The 24691-nt window shown below is 41.7% G+C and overlaps 1 protein-coding gene across 1 annotated transcript; it reads left to right on the plus strand.

Annotated features, from left to right (window-relative positions):
• Positions 1–2053: 2053 nt before the first annotated feature.
• LOC142857086 (vomeronasal type-2 receptor 26-like) lies at positions 2054–23006 on the plus strand. The gene is given in 7 exon segments (XM_075984747.1): positions 2054–2262; positions 4397–4688; positions 9043–9840; positions 14726–14935; positions 19540–19663; positions 22029–22924; positions 22926–23006. Coding segments are annotated over 7 exon segments (2610 nt in total).
• The last annotated feature ends 1685 nt before the right edge of the window (positions 23007–24691 follow it).

Here is a 24691-nt window from a genome sequence, read left to right on the forward strand (position 1 = left end):
TCGTTGGGGTTTCATTTTTTTTTCCCATCAGTATTGATTTTAAACCGTGCTGGATATAGTAGTCTGTACTTGCATTCCTAGTCTCTTAGTTTCTGTTGCACATCTGTCCCAGACGTTATGGCTCTCATGGTTTTCATTGAGAAGTCAGGTGTAGTTTTGATAGGTCTATGTTTATATGTTACTTGAGCTTTTTTCTTTATAACTCTCAACATTCTTACTTTACTCTGTATGTTTTGCACTTTGAGTAGTATATGCTGAGGGGTCTTTTTTTTGGTACAATCTATTTGGTTATCTGTTGGCTTCTTGTGCCTTCATAAGTATATCTTTATCTAGGTTTGGAAAATTTTCTCCTATGATTTTATTGAACATACTTTCTGTGTCTTAGAGCTGGATTTCTTCTTTTTATCCTATCCCTATTATTCTTAGTTTTGGACTTTCATGGTATCCTAGATTTCCTGGATGTTTTGTGTTTAGAATTTGTTGGATTTATCATTTTCTTTGACTGATGAATCTATTTTCTCTATAGTATCTTCAACACTTGAAATTTTCTCTTCCATCTCTTGTATTCTGTTAGTTATACTTGCCGCTGTAGTTCCCATTCATTTATTCAGGATTTTCCATTTCCAGAATTCCCTCGATTTGTATTTTATTTATTGACTCTAATTTAGTGTTCAAGTCTAGAACTGTTTGAACTGTTTGGTTCACCTGTTTGATTGTTTTTTTCTTGGTTTCCTTGGGTTTCTTTAGGGATTTATTGGTTTCTTCCAATTTTGTGTTTGTTTTTACTCCATTTCTCTAAGGGAATTTTTCATTTCCTCTTAAAAGATCTCCATTATTCCCATAAAGTTAAATTTCAAAAATTTTATTTTCTTTCTTCTGAGTTAGGATAATCAAATCTTCCTGTTGTATGATACTGAGTCCTGGTATTACCATGTTGCTTTTCATTGACATCTACCCATCTCTTTCTCTACTTGGTGCTGGCAGTGTTTTGCCTCTTAGTCCCATCCTTGCAATTGCTGTCTGTGTCTTTGAGAACTATTCTGAGTCTACTCTGTACTGTCACTGTCTGTGTCTCTGTGAGTGGCTGAGGTCTCCCTTGGCTCATTCTCTTTGTCTGCTCCCTCAGTTCGCTCTCTTTGTCCTCTTTATGCATTATACCTTGTTCTTCTGCGTTCCTCTCAGATTTTGCTCTGTAGTTGGAGCTTGTGTTTAAGAGTTTCTCTGTGGTCATTGGGGATAGAAGGTTTTAGGGTAGAGTGGGATTTGTAGCTTGCAGGTTTTGAATGATGGGGTGGGGTCTCCTTCTAACTTTATGCTGATTTTTGTTATCACACACAGGACAACAGGCTTGTGTATGAAGGAAATTTACCTGAACACCACCTTGGCATCCTTGAAATCTGTTTTCAAATCATAGAAAAAAGGCTCAGTACCTTGGGAAGATGAGTAATGGCTCTACAAAGACATGGGTATTGCTTTCTGGTGTTCGGTTGTGTGTATTTCCAAATTGTGCTAGATAAACTTTTCTGAAAATTTCTTAAGGAACAGCAAAACCCACCCAGAACATAGTGGATCAACACAGGGGAGATACATGGGGGCGTGTATTCAGGGGCTGTAGAGTGTGAACAATGTACCAAATATTTCACTTCAGTTACTGGGCTGTTTGTTCTTGTACTCACCAGGGGTTTTGCTACCAAACATTGTCCTGAGCACAGCTGCTCCTGGGCTTGCAAGTCCCTCAGGAGACAATCAGACCCATTGTTGCCTTTCCTGCAGTCAAAAAATGATGCCCAAAACTGTGACGTTGGATGCAAAGAGTCTAAGAAGACCCAGGAGAAGGGAATAAAACTTTTAATGACTCTGGGATTTAGTGGTCACCCACCTCCAACATGTTGTGAACAATATTCTTTTCACAGTCTGCAAACCTAGAATTCCCAGTGTGGTCTTAGCTTTAGGCCCTTGATCAAATCTTTCTCCCATATAAAAGCCCCCTTCACTGCAAGCTACTGATCCATATGAGGCTGTCCTGTCACTGATTGCCTGGTGCCCAGCAGGCATGTGGCTGTTTACTCTCTTTTCTGTTCTCTTTGGCTGTGTGTTTGTGTCTGCTCTTTCTGCACCAAGAGCCTGGCTTTTGCCAAGGCAGAGGCGTCACTTTGACCGTCCTGGGGATGTAATAGTGGGGGGCAGCTTCTCCATCTTTGATCTCTCTATTGGTACCCTGTCTGACTTCACTGTTCCACCATCTGGACTGCTGGCTTCAGAGTAAGTGTTAGATGTGGAATGGGAGTCTCTGAAACCCAGAAGCAGATTTACAAGGTTGTGTGAATCCTTGGATAGTGGTTGATTCTCAGAGTCCCAGCTAGATGGCCACCACCTTTCTCTGTGTATCCATGCAGAAGCTCTGTTGCTCTCCTCTACATCACGTCTGTCTGTCTGTCCTTGTTGTTTGTACTGGAATGAAGTATGGGTGCTCATGCACTGGGTGTAATGTCTGCCTTCTGTAGGCCAGGTGGGGCTTCTTGATTCTTCTGTATATCCAAGGTTCTTAAAATAGTGTCTATGTAGGTGTGTTTGCTGAATGGATTAATGTGTAAATAATAGATTTTCATCATTTATCATCCCCGTGATTTCTCTGTGCTGTGTTCCTTTTGCTTATTATTTTTTTCTAAGCATCATGTACTCTGCAATTCACTAGGTAGTCAAAGATAACCTTAAATTTCTGATCTCCTGCTTCTACTTTCCCAGTGATGAGATGATGGGCTGCACCACCACATTCAGTCCATGAGGTCCTGGAGATCCAGCTCATGACGTTAGCCATATGAACAGTTCCACTTTTGGATATAATCATTCCAGCTTTTGTAATATACTGTAGTTTCTAAAACAAGCTTTTTTATTATTATTTATTTTTTAAATGTTTGTATTTAGTTTTATTGCTTTTAATTGAGCATAGGACACATGGCTGTACTCTTATCACTCAGGAAGCTGAGGCAGGATTATTATTAGTTCCAGGCAATATTGGGGTACACAATGAGACCTGTGTCAAAAACCATTTAAGAGTGCTTTTTTTTAAAGTAACATCTATCATTTTCATTCAGTCACAAATGCAAGAGATTTTTATTACTGTGTTTTCCCACTTGATATTATTTATATTACTTTTTTTGAGATAGTATCTCAGTTTATGTTCCGACTACTCTGGAACTCCTTGGGTAGTTCAGGCTAGCCCTCAAAAACAGGACTGCAAGCACAAGGCAACACACTGGCTCCAATGGCTTGCTTTTGAGTTTTCTTTTCTTTCTTTCTTTTTATTTTTTGAGATAGGGTTATACTGTGTTCATGAGGCTAGACTAGAACTCAGTATCTTCCTGCCTCCAAACTTTAATGCTGGCAGATGTGGTGCTGGAGAAGTGGCTGATATATCTTGTTGTTCAGGCAACAGTAAGTAGAGAGTCTCACTGGGCATGGCTTGAGCATATGGAAACCCTAAAGCCTGCTTCTGAAGTGACACTCTCCCTCATATAAGACCACAGCTATTCTAACAAAATCATTCTAATAGTGCCCCTTAATTTGGGGGCCATTTTATTTCAAAACATCACATTCCACTCCCTCACCCCAAAAACTTGTAGCCATATCATAATGCAAAAATGCATTCAGTCCATCTTCAAAAGTACCCATAATCTACTACAGTTACAAACTTCTTTAAAAGTCTAAAGTTCAAAGTCTCTTCTAAGATTCATGCAATGTCTTAACTGTAATTACCTACAAAATCAACATCCAAAAGCAGATCATATATTTCAAGCATACAATGGCACCATTCCAAAGCATAAGAGAGGGAACATAGTGAGGAAATACTGGACCAAAGCAAGACAGAAAACCAGGTGGGCAAACTCCAAACTCTGCACCTCCATGTCTGATGTCCAAACACTCTTCAGATCTCCAACTCCTTTTAGTTTTGTTTACTGCAACACACTTGTTTCTCTTGGGTTGGTTCCATTCCCTGTTTGTAGCTTTGTTCATCAGGAATCTCATGACTCTGATATTTCCAACATCTTGGGTTCTCCAGAAATTCCAGGGTTCAACTTCACAGCTTCATGCAGTGGCCTCCTTAGGCCTCCATTCAAGGACACCTGCCTGTCCTCAGCAGCTTTCCTTATTAATGGGGAATGTTCCATAGTGCCTTTCTTCTCTCCTTAACTCTAAAGTCAAACTGTCCCCTCTGATTACTGGCTCCACATTCCCTCTGGCTCCCCTTTGAGTATCCTGAACTGTGCTCCTCGACACATCTATGTAGAGATACCTGTGGAGATGTTGTTCTACCTGTATCTCTTGAGTCCCTGTGTTTATTTGTGTTCAGTTTACCCCATCATGAGGGATAAATGTGGGCTTCTCTTTCCCTCAGCGTTTCCAAGTGGGGCTACCGCGTGGCCCAGAGTTTCGTCTTTGCCATTGAGGAGATCAATAGGAGTGCTCACTTGTTGCCCAATTTGACTCTTGGCTTCTCCATTCGAAACTCTGGGGACTCAGTGCATGGAGCCGTCCACGAGACAATGAGCTTTCTCTCGAGGCAGGAGGAGCCCATCCCCAACTATACATGTCAGCATGGCTCTCCTCAGGCTGCTCTGGTTGGGGACACACGGTCATCCCTGTCTGTCTCCATGGCCAGACTTCTGGGGCTGTACAAGTTTCCCCAGGTGAGTTACTCAAGCCTTCTTCCTTCATGAATGAGGATAGAGAAACTGATGGTGATGGCCACAGGCGTGAGCAGCTCTGCTGTGGAGCCAGGCTCCCTGCAAGTATTCTCCATGTGCAACACGGTTCCCCTCCATATACAGATAAAGATAGTTTAGAGAGAACTGGCATCCCTCTCATTGACCAGGAAACTGAGAACATTTCTTTTTTATTTAAGAAATATTTTTAAAGATTTATTTTTTTATGTGTATGAGTATTTTGTATTCATGTGTACATACACACATATATACATATATGTATATATGTAAATATTTATACACACATATGTGTGTATACATGCATCTATGTATATATTTATATGCACACATGTACTACATGTGTGCCTTTTACCCATGAAAATCAGAGGAGGACATGGAATTCTCTAGGATGGCGTTGCAGATGTTTTATCACTGCCACTTGGGTGCTGGGAATTGAAACTCAGTTCTCTGAAATAGTAGTAAGTACTGTTAACCATTGAACCATCTCTACAGCGTTTATTATTATTATTATTATTATTATTATTATTATTATTATTATTATTATTATTATTATTATTATGTGTGTGAATGTTTTGTGTGAATACTCAACGCCAGTGCCATTTTGCCCATCTGCATGTTGGAAGACACCTTTTGCGAGTCATTCTTTTCCTCATCGTTGGTTCTGGGAAGTAAACACAGTTTTCCAGACTTGGTGGTAAACATCTTCACCTGCGGAGACATCTTTCCAGCTCAGTGAGAAAACAAACAGACAAACAACAAAGAAAATAAAAAAAACTCCAGCTTATCAGTCATCTCACCTGGCTGTAGCTAGCAGAGCTGAGATTTGAGTCTAGAAAATTGAGCCCATGCCAATAGTCTCTTCTACCTCATGGATTTTCCCATCAACCCACCTATTATTGTCATTTCCACAGGGTGGCCATATATGGCAAACCCCTCGGTTTATAGTTTTGAAGAGGTGACTTCAGGATAATTTATCTATTTAAGTTGAATGATTTAGTGACTTATATCTTAGCATGATTACCGTAGGTGATTTGGAACATGTTCTTTTTCCTGCAAAGAGACACCTCCTTCACGCAAGCCCATTGGCACCACATCCCATCATTCCTAATCTGAAGCAACCTCTAACCTAACTTCTGTGTCTGTGGATTTGGTTTTTCTGTTCATTTTTCATGACTGGATTCACACTATAGGTAGGTGTCTGGCCTGGCTTCTTTCACTGAACATGCCTTAAGGTTCTTCCATGTTGTAGCAAGTGCCAACATTTCTCTCCTTAAAAATACTTATAATCTTTTGCATGGAAAGACCATGTATTGTTTATTCTTTTATCAGTTCCTTTACCTGAATATGAAATATGCTCATGTGCTTGTAGACTTATCCCCCAGGCCTGGGCCTTTCTTAGAAGGTTTATAAACCTTTATTAGGAGAGCCACTGGAGGAGGTAGGGATTTAGGCTTAAATTGGTGGTCCCATTTTCTGTATATTCTCTGCTTCCTGTTATACCAGGGCCTCATCTGCTTCCATCGAGATGTCCTTTGCCATGTGTACACCACCCCATGGATTGTATTTTCCCAAACCGTGAGTCTAAGTCAGGTCTTCCTCCTTAACGTTGCTCCTTGTCACATGTTTCTCCTACACCAGTTGCTTCCTCTTTGCAGCTCTCACGCACACTGTTTCTGGTAATATTTGACTATAGGGTTTTTTATGTTCCTATACTTTTGTTTATTTTTTAGCAATGCAGATAAAATTTCTGATCAATTGACAACTCTGTTGAACCATTTATTCAATGCTTATTAGACTTTCCTTGCTGTGACAGACATGCCTGAAAGAAACAGCTTAGGAGAGGAAAGATTTCTTTTGGTTGAATTTCTGCAGTTTCACAGCCGGGTCATCAGATGCCTCTGTTTCTGTGACTGTACTAACACAGAGCTTCATGGCAGAAATGTGCAGATGAACAGACACTCCAGTGGTCAGGAGGAGAGAGACAGAGTCACCAGGGCACAGCTCCAGAGATCTGATTTCTCCAACCTACTTTCCATGGGGTCTATAAAATGCCACCACTATGACTCCATTTGATCAGATCATAGCCCTCATGATCCATTACTTCCCAGAAGCCCATCTTCTGTTAATCAAGTGTCCAGCATGTGAACCTTCTGGTAACATCTCAGATTCACACCATCATAGTCCCTAAGGCTCTGGGATGTGATTCTGTTGCTAGAACACTTGCTTAGCACACAAGGCCCTGGTTCTTATCTCTAGTGCTGTTGTAATACAGCAATCAAGAGGTAGAGACAGGCGCATCCAGTGGGCCATATTATTCTTAGCTATATATTGATATTGAGGCTAGCCTTGGCTACATGAGACACTTTCTCTCTCTCTTTTTGTATATGCATGTATACAGATATATATATCTATGTATATATATTCAGCTTTACTTTTTAACATAAACATTGTATGAAGATTATGATTTAAATCCATTTGCTTTTCTCTGTGAAATCTCTAAATTGGCGTAAATTCCAGTCTCTTTGTGTGACTCATAGTTTTACATATTTTTCCCTGACAGATGGGCTTTCCAAGTCCTATGAAGTTGTGCCCATGTAATTCACAAAACCGTATCCAAGGTCTTATCTATAATCTCCTTAAGATAGATTCTTGCTAAAGTCCTTCTGAACTCTAGGGTTCTGTAAAGTTTGTAATTGTGTTTCTTGAGAGAGAGTCTTAACCAGAAAACATAACTTGCTTAGAACTCACTATGTAGAATAGGATGGCCTTGAAATTGAAGATCCATTCTCATGCTTCAGCCTCCCAATGCTCCATTGTAGGTGTGTTTCACCAAGCCTGGCTGAAGGAAGGTTTATTTCTTTCTTTGAAATTCTGGCATAGCTAATGCATGTATGTCCGTGAGTATATGCTTCTCTCTCTCTCTCTCTCTCTCTCTCTCTCTCTCTCTCTCTCTCTCTCTCTCTGTGTGTGTGTGTGTGTGTGTAAGTGTGTTAACCCTTGTGTAGGTATGGAGGCAGTAAGAGACCATCTGACGATCTGATGGCCTACTTTTCCCTCTCCACTTATCACTTTGCTGTTTCTGGGTTGCGTGCTGCAAAGATATTGTCCTGACTCAGCAGCAGGAAAAAACTGGCTGTTTTAAAATGCCGGCTTTCTGGGCTATGCCGCCATTGCCATCTCTGTCTGCCTCCTGTGGGAGACAGAGCTTTTGAATGGAGCATTTGGAATAAAATGCTACGGCTTGCTTGATGGCAATGTGGACTGCTGTGTGCCTGGAACTGTTTGTGGCTCAGGGGCACCAAATGGCTCTGAGGCAGGAGCGGCTCAGCCCCGCCATGCTGAACTGTGCTGCGCAGCCCCACCGCTCTTATTACTACACAAAACAAACACTGACACAGATCTCCAGTTATCACATCTTCTAGAAATCTCTCTTTTGAAAACATGGTATCACCTCTTCCTCAACTACTTGACAAATCAGGCTCCTATTTGTCTGGAAGCTGGAAAGACTCACACTGGTGGTGTGATAAGAGCTGATCATTGTTTGTGCCTGTTGGTTCTACCTGGGACCCATTGGCTCCTACTAGGGACAGCAAGATGTCTGATGGTGTAAAGATGCTATCCAAGCCTGAGGACTTGAGTTTGAACCCCTGGAACCCATGTGGTGAAAGAGAACTAGTTCCCACAATTTGTTCACTGACTTCCACACATGTACTGTCAGACAACACACACACACACACACACACACACACACACACACACATGAAAATGAAAAAGAACAGCATCACAGCTGTGTGCTAACCAGAGAGTCACACTAATCCTAACTGAGGAGCAGGAACCAAATATGAGGATGTAGGTGAAGGACAGATACTGAGAGGAGAGCAGGTAAGGCCTCATTCATTGAAGTTTTGAGCTTCATTTTTGAAGCCAAAGGGCTGTGTCTGGGATGAGCAGCCAGTGAGAGGCTACAACTGCTTGTAGGACCATCACAATACAGGATGCTTAAGTCCTTTCTTAAAAATTATTTGCGTTTTAAAATTAATATATATTCATGTGTATGTTTATATATGTGAGTCTATGCCACAGTTGTAGGAGAAAGCCAGAAAAGGGTATCAGATTTCCTGGATCTGGAGTTGTAGCGAGATGTGAGCCACTTGGTGTGTGCTAGGACTTGAACTTGGGTCTTCTACAAGAAGAACAAGGGCTCTGAACTGCTGAGCCATGTCTCTAGCCCCCTTCTTCCCACCTTCAAACCAGATCATCAGCGTATGCATAATTCCCAGTCTCATTCACCCTCTATTGTCCGGTTTTTCTTTGACAGGTCAGTTATTCGTCCTCACTACCCAGCCTCAGTGACAAGATCCAGTTCCCATCTTTCCTTCGGACCGTGACTAGTGACCTTCCAGCTTGCCGTGCAATGACTCAGCTGATCATTCACTTTCAGTGGTCCTGGGTGATCATTCTGGCCCATGATGATGACTTTGGAGAGCAGGCCAGTTCTCTGGCCAATCAGGAGCTGAGACCAGCTGGTGTATGCATTGAGTTCACCCTCCATGTCCCTTCCCATGATTCCATGGGGAAGATTGGAGAGATTGTCCAGAAGATGCAGAAATGCACAGCCAGGGTTGTTCTGGTTTTCCTAAGTAATTCTAATTTCCTACTCATTCTTCATGGCCTACTGGGTGTCCCTGTCTCAGGGCAGGTCTGGGTCAGCAAGGACACTACGCACATGGCACTTGCCCTGTCTATTCCAGGCATTTCCCAGGTATTATTTGGCACATTTGGCATTCTGTTTCACAGCAGCAGGGCTACTGGCTTCCCTGAGTTCCTTGCTAACCTACGCCCCAGCCAGACTCCAGAAGACATGTTTATAAAGAAGTTTTGGGAGATCACCTTTGATTGCACATGGCCCCTCCAGAGCAGCCCAGTGACAGAGGGTGTCCAGCTGTGCTCAGGGAATGAGAGTCTGATAAACCAGCAGTATCCTTTCCCAGAAGTGAGTCGAACTGATGCTGCTTACCCAGCGGTCTACAGCATTGCCCATGCCCTGCACGACATGATAACCAGTGGACAGCAGGATGGGAAATGTACAGACTCCCACGACTTTCAGCCTTGGCAGGTGAGAGAGATATGTGTGCAGTCCGTGACTCCGGGATGGTTGGGGAAGAGGACATTGTCTCTGACTAAGCTATAGAGGTGCAGCTGACTGTATGCTTTAGCAAGGATGTTTATTACTTGCTACTGAGAGGCTTCTTAGAAGGAACAGTGGTCATGAATGCCTGCCATGTGTGGGATCTCAGAACAGTCCTGTTCCTGTGGGTGGCCTGATTTAACCAAAACAGGATGCCTAGTAAAATTAGTATTTCACATAACAGTAGATATTTAAGTGTTTTCTTTCCTGTCCAGCAGTTCCTGAATAAACACTCAGAGGCTTATATTAATTATTAAAGTTTGATCTATTAGCTTAACCTTATTATTAACTAGCTCTTCCTTTTAAATTAACCCATATCTATTATTTTATATTTTACCATGAGTTTGTGGCTTGTTACTTCACATCTTGCTGCTCTGGCAGCGTCTGGCATCTGTTTGGATTCTTCCTTCTTTTTTCCTGTATTAGTTTGGGTTTCCTGACTGACTATATTCTGCCTGGCCATAGGCCAAAGTAGCTTTATTCATCAACCAATAAAATCAATACATATTTAATGCATACAGAAGGGCATCTCACATCATAGAGTTTTTAATACCCCAAATTTAAGCTTTGATAAACAGTGGATGACTTTTAGTATAGATGTGCTGCAAATCAGAATTTCAACCAGATATCAAATGCCATTTATTTTTCATTTTTTGGTGTATGGGACATGTATATGGGCACAGGTATGTGGGCATGGAGGCACAAGTGGGTGGGATGTGCACTCACTTGTACATAGTTGTGGGAATATCTGAGGATGACAAGGAATCACCTTTCAATCATTCTTCCATCTTATTTTTTGCGGCATGGTTTCTTACTCAATTCCAGAACTTGCTGATGTGGCTAGTCTCAGTAGTCAGCTTTTTCATGCATCTCCTGTCTCCACGTTCTGAGAATGTAATTAGAGAATGGCTGACACATCCACCTGAAATTTAGGTGGGTTCTGTGTTTTGAAGTCTGATCATCAGGCTTTTATGACAAGTAATTTAATCACTGAGCCATATCCAAAGCTTTTACTTATTTTTGCATTTAAAATATTATTGATAATTTCATACATGTGTATAATATATGATGGTGATTTTGCCCCGAGTCTTTGTCTATCTGTCCAACTGCCTGTCTCTTTGTATTTCCATCAATCCATCGATCGATAGATCCATCCATCCATCTATGCATCCACGTATTCATCCTCCACCTCATCCATCTTTCCATCATCTATCTATCTATCTATCTATCTATCTATCTATCTATCTATCTATCTATCTATCTATATCTGTCTGTCTATCATCTATCCATCTTTTTGTAGCTGCTCAGGGTATCTTAGTTCAAGATATATAAGAGGACCCCTGGAAGACATGTTGCTCACTGATGAGGTACATAGTGAGAACAGTGGCCAAAGAGGAGGTGTGTTTTCATTACCATCACTCAGATAACCTGAGTATATAGTGTGTGCCTGGTGAACATACATATGGTTGTAAACAGGAGGAACAGTGATAATTTTTGTCATTTGACTGGGGGTGACAGATTACAATTTGCAGAAGGTCAGGCTTGAAGGCCCATGTTTATCATGCTAGCACACAGAATGTTGAGGCCAATCTAGACTACAAAGGAAGATTTCATCACAAAATTAAAACACGTAAGTGTCAAGCTGTCTGTGAATACTTAATGATGAGGATATAAAGTGGACTGAGTATGAACAAGTGAATAGAAGTGAAAGGCTGGGGTAGTTTTCTATGTCAGCAAGTATCTGAGTTCCAGACAAGAGGATGAGAAGTCTCACCATGGGTAAAAATGATAGCATTGCAGATAGTAGGTCCAGCATGTCAGGGCCCTGAATGGAGACAAACAGAAGAGCCACAGGGGTGAAACTGATGAACTGTGGGAGACTGGTTCGAGTCAGTGGGCAGTCTAGGTGAGCTGAGCCCAGTCTGTGGAGGTCTTCCTAGAGTTTGGAGTCTTCTGAGTGTGATGGGAAGACTGAGGACAATAGTGCACAGCCAAATAAGACCCAGGAGCCTAAACCACATTGTCATGTTATTGGTTTAATTTTAATGGCTGCTAAGACCGCTCAGTGGGCAAAGGACTTGTCCTCAAGCATTAGTTGGATTCCCAAATCCCACATGGTAGCAGAAGGAGAGAACATTCTTGAGAGGTGTCCTCTGTTTATACAGCGTGAGTTGTCTGAGTTTCTGACTGGCCTAGTTCTCACAATCATTACGTCCCAAAGAAATCACATAGAGGTCTATATTAACTATAAACTGTTTGGCCCATTAGCTCAGGCTTCTTATTAACATTTATAAATTATAATAGCCCATTATTCTTATCTGTGTTAGCCATATGGCTCAGAACCTTTTTCAGTGGTGTAGTCACATCTTGTTTCTTCTGTGCTGGACAGGACTCCAGAGGGTGTTTCCATCTTCCCATAATTATCCTGTTCTCCTTGACCTGCCTCTACATCCTGTCTGGTTGCCATGACTATACTTCCTGCCTGGCTACTGGCCAATCAGTTGTTATTTAACACATCATTGACAGAATATAGACAATTGTCCCTTACCACTTCTCTCTCTCTTTTTTCTTTTTTTCCCCTCTCTCTCTTTTTAAAAAAACCCAAGGACATCCATAGTCCTTTTGTTGGAATGTGAGAATAGTTTTTCAGGCTACTTCCTGCTGGTGGGTGGTGCTGATAATCTTGTAATCTCTAATTGTTTTTGGCAGTTTTTCACCCCCTGTTTAAGGTCGTCTATTATTTTCATAAAATTCATTTTTGAGTTGATTTCTTCTAATTCTTCTGGAGTAGGGTGTACAATTCTTTTTACTTCTGGATCCCTGGATTCTGGTGATGTCATGTTGCCTTTCAGGTTGTTGGAGGAATTCTTGCATTGGCGCCTTCCCATCTCTTCCTTCAAATGGAGCCAGGAGAGGCCTGGTGTCTTGGTCCAGTCTTTGTTGTGACTGACTCTCTGGGTGTAGCTCCTCAGTGTAGAAGCAGGAACCGTTCCTGTCCAGATGGAACTCCTCAGGTGCTGATAATCTTATGGGGACCTAAAGAAAATTTAGTATTATGATCGAGTCCTGACTGGAGTATCCTGTGAGTCTTGATCAACTCAGGCAAAAGTATTGAATCTGTTCTGGATGTTGAACTCAGACTTCTGGGCCATCTGTTCCTATTGGAGATTTCTCAGGTGGTCTTTCTTGATCAAACCTGATTTTTTTTAACTCAGAATGAATCCTCATCCTCTCATTTCCTGTGGAAACAAAAGCAAAATATCTTCTGCAAAGTAACATACCTTTTGCCTTCAATTTTTAAGTCAAGGTATTTTCAAAATACCTATCTTGAATTAATTCAGCAGCATTTATAAGCAAATATCTTTTAGCGGCTGTTGCTCCTTCCTCAGCATTCAAACAATTCAAAGAGAGCATAATAACATATAGTATCCAGACTCTCTGTGTATTTTTCATCTTTACATGGCTTTATTTTAACCTCTATTTCTTTGATCTTTATTTTAAATGTTTTGCTTTTTGAGACAGGTTCTCTGTGTATCTTTGACTGTCCTGGAAGTCCCACTGTAGACCAGGCTGTCCTTGAACTCACAGAGATTCACTTTCCTCTCCTTCCTAAGTGCTTGGATTAAAGGTGTGTGCTACCACACCTTGAATTCACAGAGATGTGTCTGCCTCTGCCTCTCAGGCTTTGGGATTAAAGGCATATGCAACCATGCTTTGATCTCACAGAGGTCTGCCTGCCTCTGTCTCCTAAGTGTTGGGATTAAAGGTGTGTAGCACCACACCCAAGTACTCTTTCTTTCTTATTTTAAGGACTTTAACCTTTTTCCCAAGCCTGCATTTATTTTTTAACACACTGTAAAATATTTGTAGGTTTTCTTTTTCTTTGAATCTCTGTATCTCTCTCTCTTTTTCTGACCACATGAGTCTTTAATTTGCTAAGCAATATGGGTAAGATTAAAGCCATGGCTTTGATGGCTGGATCCAGCCCATTCCTTAGCTTTATGAGATTCTAGCTTCATTGTGGATGTACTGGCTTTGGCTATGTTTATTGCCACGACTCTATAGCGTTTTAAGGTTCCTGCCACCAGCAGAAAGCATGCAGTTAGCTTTTCAGCAACACCATTTAAATGTTTTTTGTCAGGACCTCTTTAAAGAGCTGCAAGCTTTTGCAGATAAGCTGAGTCAGGAAGCCTCTCTTAAATGAGAGCTCTTGCCTCTTAGCAAGCAGAGCCCACCTGAGAAAATCCTGCTATCAGTAAGACATGATTAACTCTATTATTTTATGTCTAGAATTACTTCCTGTGCTCTTTCAGGTTTTATGTGGATGCAGTTGTTCACATGTTGGGCACCATTTGTTGTCTGAGTTTCTGTCCTGCCCGGTTCTCACAACTGTTACGTCCCAAAGAAATCACACAAATGTCTACCTTAACTATAAATTGATTGGCTCATTTGCTCAGGCATCTCATTAACTCTTTTAACTTACATTAGCCCATTATTCTTTTCTGTGTTAGCGACATTGTTTCAATTATCTACAGACAAACACACACACACACACATAGTAACACAGACACACCACACACACATACAGAGAGAGAGAGAGAGAGAGAGAGAGAGAGAGAGAGAGAGAAAGAGAGAGAGAAACATATTTTGATTTCCTGAATATATCACACATACTTAACCTCCCATATGCCCAATGGTGCCAATCCTTGGTTGAAGTGACTCTGTCTCACTGCAGAGGTGAATGGAATGTGGTATTTTGGACAAGACTCCAGACTGCCCCTGGCTGGTCTAAATGTCTCCCTTCTTTCCTCAGCTGCTTCAAGCTCTTAGGAATGTGCACTTCAAGACTCCTGATGGAAGTGAAATTATATTTGATGCCAATGGAGATTTGGTGACACACTTTGACATATTCCAAGGACAGAAGACCACTGAGGGTGTATTCCGTTCAGTCCATGTAGGAATGATAGACCCTCAAGTCTCTTTGGGGAACAAAATGATGGTCCATTTGAAGGAGGAAATTCAAGTGAGTTTCCTGAATGCAGAGATGAACTTATTCTAGTGTGTTAAAGTCACAGGGAAATTTTATTTCAGGCATCTTCATTGCTATTTCAGCACCAAGTTGATGAGTCTCTGGATTGGGTCAGTCAGTTATAACTGGCTATGCTGTTTATCTCATTAGAGATCTTTCTCTGAATGATATTGATTCACGAGCAAAAAGGAAAATATAAAAGGTGCGGTTGGGATATTGCTCAGTGGTCAAATTGTTTTGTGTACATGTTCAAGAACCAGACTTTGGATCTCCAGAACACTTGTTCATGCTGAGTGGGCAGTGAGTCTTACTTGTAATTTCATCCCTGGAGGATGGAAACAAAGAGATGCCCACAGAAAACTGACCAGTAAGACTAGCTGTATCAGTGAACTCTGGGTTTTGCTTTGAGCCTCTGCCTCAGAGAACACAGTGGAAAAGCAATTGAGGATGATTCCCAGCATTAACCTTGGTCCTCCACATGTGCTTGTTTATACACGAACACGAGTCCACATAGATGTACAAATGCATGCATACATGTTTACACCACCCACACTTATGGAAATGGGGGAAGGTTTTAACAAACAAGATGTACAAATACAATGAGAATCTGTAGTTGATGCTCCCTTGGAAATATATTTAGTGTCTGTGCTCTGAGAGGAGAAAAATAGTGATATTTTCAGTTAACTACCTTTCTATAGACCATCAGTTTATTTACTGTGTTAGTTTATTTAAGCCACAATTATAAATACCTGAGAACAGTTTGAAGGGAGGAAAAGTTTTAATCATCTCATGGTTTGAAGGATTCTGGGTCAGATGTATCAATTGCTCTGGATATGTGTGATTGAGGCATTGTGTCATTCAGGGCAGCAGACGTGTGGTGGGAGAATTTGCTGATGAGTGCATAAGACTCAGGAAGTGAGGTGGCAGGGATCTTATTATATTAGACTGTAACACAAGTAACTTCTTACCAGTGCATAACCTCCATGTCCCACTACCCCAAATCTAGTCCTATGTTCTATTTCTAATATGTATACTAATTTATCCGATTGCTAATCCATTGAGGAAATAATCCATTGATCATGCCAGAGGCATTCTCTTACTTAGGGTTTCTATTAGTGTCAAGAGACACCACAGCCAGGCACCTCTTATAAAGAAATGGATTTAATGAGGAGCCTTATATTTTCAGAGGTTTATTAGTCCATAATCATCCTAATGTATCATGGTGGCATATAGGGAGAAAAATGCTGGAGAAGGAGCTGAGAGTACTACATCTTTACCTGTAGGCAACAGGAAGTGAACTATGTCACTTGGGATGACTTGAGCATATATGATACCCCAAGGCTCACCCCCACAATGATATAATTCCTCCAACAAGGTCAGACCTTCTCCACCTTAGCCATACCTCCTAATAGTGCCTCTTCCTATTAGTTTATGTGGGCCATTTACATTCTAACCACCACATTCCATATTATGGCCTTTTAAATTTGTGACAATATTATAATAAAAACTGCATTTAGCCCCTTGTCCAAAGTTCTCACTGTTTATCACAGCTGAAACATGTTTAAAAGTCCAAAATTCAGTCTCTTCTGAGATTCATGCAATCTCTTAACTGTAATCTCATATAAAATCAAAGTTAGAACACAGGTCACATTCTTCCAATATATAATGACAAGATATACATTACTGTTCAAAAATGTTAAAAGTGAGCATAGAGAAGAAATACTGGAACAAAGCAATATGGAAAACTAGCTGGGCAAACTCTGTATCTTCATGCAAGATGTTAAAATGCTCTGCAGAACTCCAACTACTTTTAGCTTTGTTGACAACAATACTCTTGTCTCTCTTGGGCTGGTTCCACTCCTTGTTAGCAGCTCTCCTCAACAGGTTTCCTATGGCTCTGGCAACTCTAACATCCTGGGGTCTCCAAGGCAATTCAGGCTTCACCTTCAAAGCTTCATGCAATGGCCTCTTCAGTACTTCATCCAGGGACTCCCCTACCACATGCCTCATCGGCTTTCTTTAGTCTTAGAGGCAAACTGCATCACCTCTCTCTGCTATCCTTAATGCCAGAACCACATGGCTAAACTGCCAAGTTCTGTTGCTTACTGCAGTTGGGCCCTTCATTCAATTACATCTTTACCATCTTTATGTTTCTGATGGTTCCATTAACTGCCTAAGTTTGATTGTCCCAAGACTGGATCTTTAGACTAGGCAGGCTTCAAACTCAGAGATCTTCCACCTCTGCTTTCTCAGTTCTGGAATTATACACATACACCATTATTCCTGGTCCGAAGCCTTTCTTTAATTTGTTTTTGCTATTTAGATGTTTGTCTGTGTGAGATCTTGCCCTGAGTTCCCCATTCACTTTATTCCATTTCTTAATCTGTTTATCATGTTGAACACAGGATTTAGCTCTATGCCAGTTCATGATATTCCTCTTCTCTTCAAATTTTACATTTTGTATTTTTCCTTGCTCAGCTTGCTCCTTTTCATTAGAAATTTTCATTTGAGTTAATATTAATAGCCCTGACAGGGTCTATATTACACTGTTTTGAGATTTTTTTTTACTGCCAATGAAATAATCCAAAACTCTTCAATTTAACTTCAGGCAGACTCTGTGGACTAGTGCAAATAGCAGCCACACTCTTCACCTTAATATCCCAAGAAAAATCTCTAGGCAATACATTAATATTCTTTACTTCTGAAACTTCTTGAGCCCGGCCAACAGTTAATCTAATCACACTCAGCCCCTTAGTCTTCCATGCTCCTAGTAGTATAGCAATAGTAGAATTAAGCATCAATTAAAATTTCCTATTGCTTTTCTAATCTACTGTCCCATGGTCCATGTTTATTGAAGCAGAAGCTTTACCAGGCCTATCACTTCAATACCCAATTTTCAGGAACAAACTTCTGTCTTAGTTAAGGTTTCTATTGCTATGAAGAGATACTATGACCCCAACATCTCCTTGAAAGGAAAAACGTTTCATAGTGGTGGCTTACATTTTCAGAGATTGATTCATTATCATCTTGGTGCAACATGGTGGCATGCAGGCAGACATGGTCCTGGAGAAGGAACTTAAAGTCCTATATCTTGACCCAGAGGCTACCAGAGGTGAACTGGGTCACTGGATGTGGCTTGAGCACATATGATACCCCAAATCCACACCCACAATGACACACTTCTTTTAACAAAGTCAAATCCCCCATAGTGCCTCTCTGTATGAGCTCATTTTGGCCAATTAAATTGAAACTACTATAGCATCAATATTCAATCATTCTTTTAATACCCACTGTCAGGTGACCAGTGGCCCAACACAAGAGATGTTGAGAAACATTTGAGATTCAAACCCTGTTATTTATTGACAAAGTTACAAACAGTGCTGTGTTAGTTATGTCTCTGTGTGGAGTCTGGTACATAGAAATGGCTCAGCTCCCTGTCCTGTGCCAATGAAGAAAGAGTCCCCTCCTCTGCAACTTTGTCTAACTTCGTTCTGGTCAATGGTGGCCTTAAGGTTTTCGACATGAGAATGAGATTCCCATTCTTGGATTTCTCATGCATGAAAGAAAGACACATACTATGTGTTTTCAGGACTCCTTTGAAGAACTTTTCAATGGTCTTGATCTGGGAAGGGTCAGCACCCCACACTTCCTTCTTCATAATCCTTGCCTGGAGGAAGAGCTATGCTAAGATAAACCGAGTCATACTTGGCAGGTCCCAGGTAAATGAGAGGGCCACTGAGTGTGCTGTGATTGTGTGAGAGTCTCTCTCTGTCTCTCTCTTTCTGTCTCTCTCTCTGTCTCTCTCTCTCTCTGCTTGTTTGTTTGTGCTCTGGGAGTCAGTAACTGCAATTCTGCTTACTGAAATTGGATGATACTTTGTTATGAGAGTTTAAGTTAATCACACCAGGGCAGTCAAACTGTAAATCTCAACAGCTTCACAGAGGGAGATAGGGAAAAGGAAAAGAGACAACTACATCTTTTGAGTTAGAAATGGAGTCCATGATGTAGCCACAGGGCTGACTGTAGTTTCAGAAAAAGAAGAAATCTGAAGGCATCACAAAATATTTCCCAGGCTATATGGACTTTTGTAGTGGCTGTCAATACCCAAATTATTGTTTAAATTTTATTTTGCATGTATGCATGTTTCCCTGCACCTATATTTGTGTACTGGTGTCTGTGCAGGCCAGAGGAGGAGAGTGGATCCTTTCGAACTGGAGTTACAGTGTGAGCTGCTATACTGGTGCTGGGAATTGAACCCTTATCGTTTGGCCGAGCAGTCTGTAGTTTTAACCTAGGCGCCTTCTCTCCTGCCCCCATATCTTCAATTGTTGATGCAGGAGCCCCAGAGAGACTGGAAAGACAACACATCAAACTTTTTAGCTATGTATTTAATCTCTTAGCCAAGTAAATCACATGTAGCTCTGTTTATTACACTCAAAGTTACCTTTCCAGTCCGGCGTCTGCTCCAGTAGACATGTTTTCTGAAAGGCTTCTCATCTAGTGGGCTGAGAGGGAACTCTCCTGTTCTGGTTCTTAGGGTGAGGTCAAGCATCTGTATCCCTAAAAGTCACCAGTAACACTATTCTCACTGTTACTAGGTGCCCACCTCTGTCTGCAGTGAAAGCTGCCTTCCAGGGTTCAGCCAAGTGTCCAGGCTGGGAGCGCCCCAATGCTGTTTTGATTGCAGTCCCTGCCCCGAGGGACAGTTTGCAGACAAAAAAGGTAAGGACATGTAGATCTGGAATCTGAGGGACCAAAGGGAATTTTGAGCCTCCTGTATTTCTCCATTGTCTTAGTTACCATCCACTGCTCTGAAGAGACACCATGACCAAGGCAACTTCTATATGAAAAGGCTTTAACTGGGGGCTTACTTAGCTCATGACCATCATGGCAGGATGCATGGTGCCAGGCAGTAGCTGAGGGTTTCCATTCTGATCTCCAGGCAGCAGGCAGGCAGTGAGGTGGAGAGTGGGCCAGGTGTGTGAGTCTGAACAATCAAAGACTACCCACAGTGACACCCCTCATCCCACAATGTTCCACTCCCTATCCATCTCCAACATCTATAAGGTAGGAAGAAATCATTTAAATATATGTGACTTTGAAGCCATTCTATGTCAAACCCCCACACCCATCCTCCAAAACACTGTGCAGTCCTTGCTGTGTCATGGAACACCAGCCAGAGCTGTGGTAAGAGATATTGTTAGGTAAATGCTTTATCCTAAAAGACAAGCATGCTACCCATAATTCGAATGCAGAATGAATTTTTCTCTATCAAACACTGCACATCCTTGACCGCTGATCAAGAAACAGGCATAAACTGCTTCCACAAGCTTCTAGTGGTCATGTAGTCAGAACCCTAGCTTTTTCTAACACTGATGATTTCACTTGCTTTTCAAACCTCCTATATTTGGAATAGCACGGTGGATGTCCTTTGTGACTTTCTTCTTGCTTTGTATTAGTGGGATTAATCCCAGAAGTTTAGTGGCAATGGGCCACCACATTCCCTACTATTTCAGCTACAGAAGTTATTCCTTTACCATTCTGAAAGTTGGAAAGCAAAGCCAAGTTTTCACCAGAGTTGGTGTTGTGTGAGGCCATGGAAGAGAATATCCTCACTGGGTGCTCTCATTTCATTGTTGTTATGTATGTTTCTGTTTGTGTGAGTGTGAATGTGTGTATGTGTCAGCATGTGTGTGTGGTGTCTTCTCTTGGCTTGTTGTTTTGTTTTGAGCCACTGTCTCTGCTTGTAGACCTGGCTGACTTGGAAGTCCCTACATTTATCAATCTTCCACTGAACTAGTAGAAGTCTACTTGCTTCTGCCCCTAAAATTAAATCATGAGATTAAAGTCATGTGCAACCACCCCCAGCTCTACCTTGTTAGTAGAATAGCTATACTGTTGGAATTAGTGTGTACCCAATTTAACCTGGAGACCTCATTTAACCTTTGTTACTCATCTCCAGTTTACCCATGAGAAATATATCTTATTTTAAGGTGCGTAGTTGCAGGATATCAACAAATGAGTTTGGGCACATAGCACAGTGTAAGTCATTTGTTAATTTGACCAATTACTGGTCCTGTTGCAAAGAAATGAACTGTTAAGAACTCACACAAGAGACCTTTAATCTCAGCACCCAGGGGCAGAGACAGGAGGATCTTTGTGCATTGTGGCCTGAGAGTGTAGTCAAATCAGTGATCTCTAGGCTGAGTAAGACACCCTGTCTTAAAAAGTAAGGTGAAAAGGGGCCTATAGAGGTAGCTCAGCAGTTAGAAACACCACATTGTGGATCATAACCAAGTATAACTTCAGTTATAAGGGAACTGATGATATCTTCTGACTTCTGCACATTCCAGACATGCACATGGTTTCAAAAGATATGTAGTAACAAAACAGTCAACAAGCAAAATAAAACTTGTCATTATAAAAGAAGAAGCTGTGGAGAGTGGTTACACGGCCTATCAGTTAAAGTATTCAATGTCAACCCTGAAAGCATAAGTTCAGTCCCTGGGACCCAAATTGTAGAAAGAGAACCCCAAGTTCATCAAAGTTGTGTTGACCTCCACTAGCAAACCAGGGCATGCCTGAGCCCATACACATAGACAAACAAAATATAAAAATATGTTTGTTTAGAAATATAAGTTAGGGGGAATGATTGAGGAATTATATCACATGTTAACTGTCTGGTCTTGACAAGCATGTACATCCACTTATAAACATGTATGAACACACAAACCTGCACACACAAGCAGAGGTTAGGTATAGTGGTGCAGGAGTATAATCATAGCAGTTAAGAGGTTGAGGAAGGAAGCTTAGGACTTCATGGCCACCCTCTGCTACTCAGCCTGAGTTCCATGTGACAATGAAGACAGAAACAAAAACTCTCACAGAAAACAGACACAGAAATGTAGCTTTTTTCTTTGTGCTTCTGCCTCTAATATCACCCATCCCAGCCCTGGTCACCAATAAAAATCCATAAATGCATGACTTGATGGAATGGCTGTAAGGGCAGGGAGTGCTTGGGGTGCCTTCCTTCCGAGCTGCTGCAGTTGGCACAGTGTTGCAGAAATGGTGTCTGTGTCTCCTTTAGACATGAAGAGATGTCTCCTGTGCCCCAAGGAGCAGTACTCGAGCCACACCAGAGACCGCTGCCTGCCCAGGACAGAGATCTTCCTGGCCTTTGAGGAACCTCTGGGATTCATGCTGGCTTTGGTGGCACTCTTCCTGGCTGGTCTGGCTGTCCTGGTTCTGGGAGTGTTCCTGAAGCACAGGGACACCCCCGTGGTCAGGGCCAACAACAGAACCCTCAGCTACTTCCTGCTGATCTCCCTTTCCCTCTGTGCCCTGTGTGCCTTGCTGTTCCTTGGCCGCCCCAGTGTCCTCACGTGTCTCCTGCGTCAGACGACCTTTGCTGTGGTGTTCACGGTGGCCGTCTCCTCTGTTCTGGCCAAGACTCTCACAGTGGTCCTGGCCTTCAGGGTCACCAGGCCAGGGGCCAGGATCCAGGTGTGCCTGAGTCCTGGGGCTTCCACCTCAGTGGTCCTCATTGCTTCTTTCATGCAGGTTGTTCTTTGTGGGGTCTGGCTTGCCACCTCCCCACCATTCCCAGACAGGGATATGGTCTCGGAGCCCCAGCACATTGTCATCCAGTGCCAGGAGGGCTCTGGCACCATCTTCTTCTGTGTGCTGGGCTACTTGGGGTTCCTGGCAGGGGGTACCTTCTCTGTGGCTTTTCTGGCCAGGGGCCTGCCAGATGTCTTCAACGAGACTAAGTTCCTGGCCTTCAGCATGCTGCTCTTCTGCAGTGTCTGGACAGCGTTCCTGCCCCTGTACCACAGTGCCCGGGGCAAGTCCACTGTGGCTGTAGAGATCTTCTCCATCCTGGCCTCCACTGCTGGCCTTCTGGGTGGCATCTTCATCCCCAAGTGTTACATCATCCTGCTGAGACCAGAGAGGAACACGTCTGCCTGGCTAAGGCAAGGCCACCAAGTCACAGCAAGATAGGCAGAGTGAGATGCTCCAGAGAATGTGTCTCCCCAGGTCTGCACCACAAGGATTCATCACCTAGTCCTTGAGGGGGGCCCACTAGGACCAACTGTGATTTTATCTCACTGTTTCTGTGTGGATCCAAAGGTATTTAAAGGAACAATCAAGGTAAGAGTGAGACACTCAGAACTAAAAACTCCTGACTATCGATTTGATACTAGACACATCAATGTTATTTGCTACTCTCTCTCCATTTTATTGCTAACATTTATCACAATTAAGAAAGTTTAGAAATGGGAGAAGTCAACATGGCTCAGTGGGTCAAAATACTTGCCACTAAGCATGACTACCTGTATTTGATACTCAGGACCCACATGTTGGAAGGAGAGGGCTGATGTCACTAATTTGTTCTGTGACTTCCTCTTGCCACCTGAAGCACACAATCCTCCATATGCAAGAGTGTGAAAAGCGTCATGAGGTGATGAGGATGTGAAGCTTTTCTGAGGGTGTGTGGAACTGTCAGGCAGATCACTGTTCTCTCTTTGTTCTGAGAGCTTCAGTAGTGTGCATTGATCTCTTCTTCACTGGCTGTTTCTTCATAGACTTAGCATGTTATTTACAATCTTACTCTTAGATATATGTATGCATGAAAACAAACATATGTCTGCCAAAAGTGATAATGAACCTTCAGGGAAATACTATTAATGTAATAAGTCTTCAAACTATCTCAATGTTTATCAGTATATGAATGTTTTGCATGACTTGCTCATCACTAGAACATATTTGGCAATAAGAAATAAATATAAAATGAAATAAAACAGTGTTTATTATATGGTTAAGTTCCTAGAATGTTATGCTGAGTCAAGGAAGCTAGATAAAGGAAATAGTATATTTTAATATTCTAATACATGAGGAAGCAGTTCCATAAAGACATATTAAACTAATGGTTTCTTGAGGGGAAACTATTTTGAGGGGAGTTTGGAGGTGAGAAATGTAGCCTAAATGGTGCAGCCTTTATATCTGGGGTTGCCAGCTGGTTGCCAGAGTCCATGTTAGGCAGCTGACAGTCACTTGTGATTCCAACTCCAGGGGACTCAATACCTCTGGTCACTGTGTGCGCCTGCACTCATGTGCCTGTACTGCACAACATGTTTAATTAAAAAAAACAATTTGGAAAGGTTGTAAAACTCCACCAATAAGCTAAAGACAACTCAATTGTCATCTCCTTTTTTAAAATATTTATTTGGAACAGGTTCTTTCCACATCAACCAGGCTGGCTTAAAACTTGTAGCAATCCCCTCTTCAGGATTCTGAGTGCTGGGATTTTATGTGTTTTTCCACACATAAAATGTTCATAATGTAAATGAATGAACTGTATACTTTTAAAATTTTGTATCAATAAAGCTAGTATTAAAACAATATTCCTTAATTACAGAGTTTGAAGTTTCATTATATTCTGATTTCTAAGAAAAGTTCAAAGTATTGAAAGTGGAAATGAAATAAGTGTGAGCTGAAATATCAGTGAAATGATGTATTGCATGTTTTTATTTATTTGATTGTAATTTATATATTTATTGATTGGTAGATTGGTGTGCTGTTTCCATCAATGCTTTTTGTTATGCAATTGTCAAAGCACTATGTTGAGGTGAGAGATTGAGTTTCAGAAGTCAGTTCTCACCTCTGACCATTGAGTGAGGGACCTGGTGATTTAATGAAGGTTGTCAGGCTTCCTTTATGTGCTAAAGGCTGAGCCATTGTTTTGACTCT

Source organism: Microtus pennsylvanicus, chromosome 1 (assembly GCF_037038515.1).
Source record: "Microtus pennsylvanicus isolate mMicPen1 chromosome 1, mMicPen1.hap1, whole genome shotgun sequence".
In the NCBI taxonomy this organism is placed as follows: domain Eukaryota; kingdom Metazoa; phylum Chordata; class Mammalia; order Rodentia; family Cricetidae; genus Microtus; species Microtus pennsylvanicus.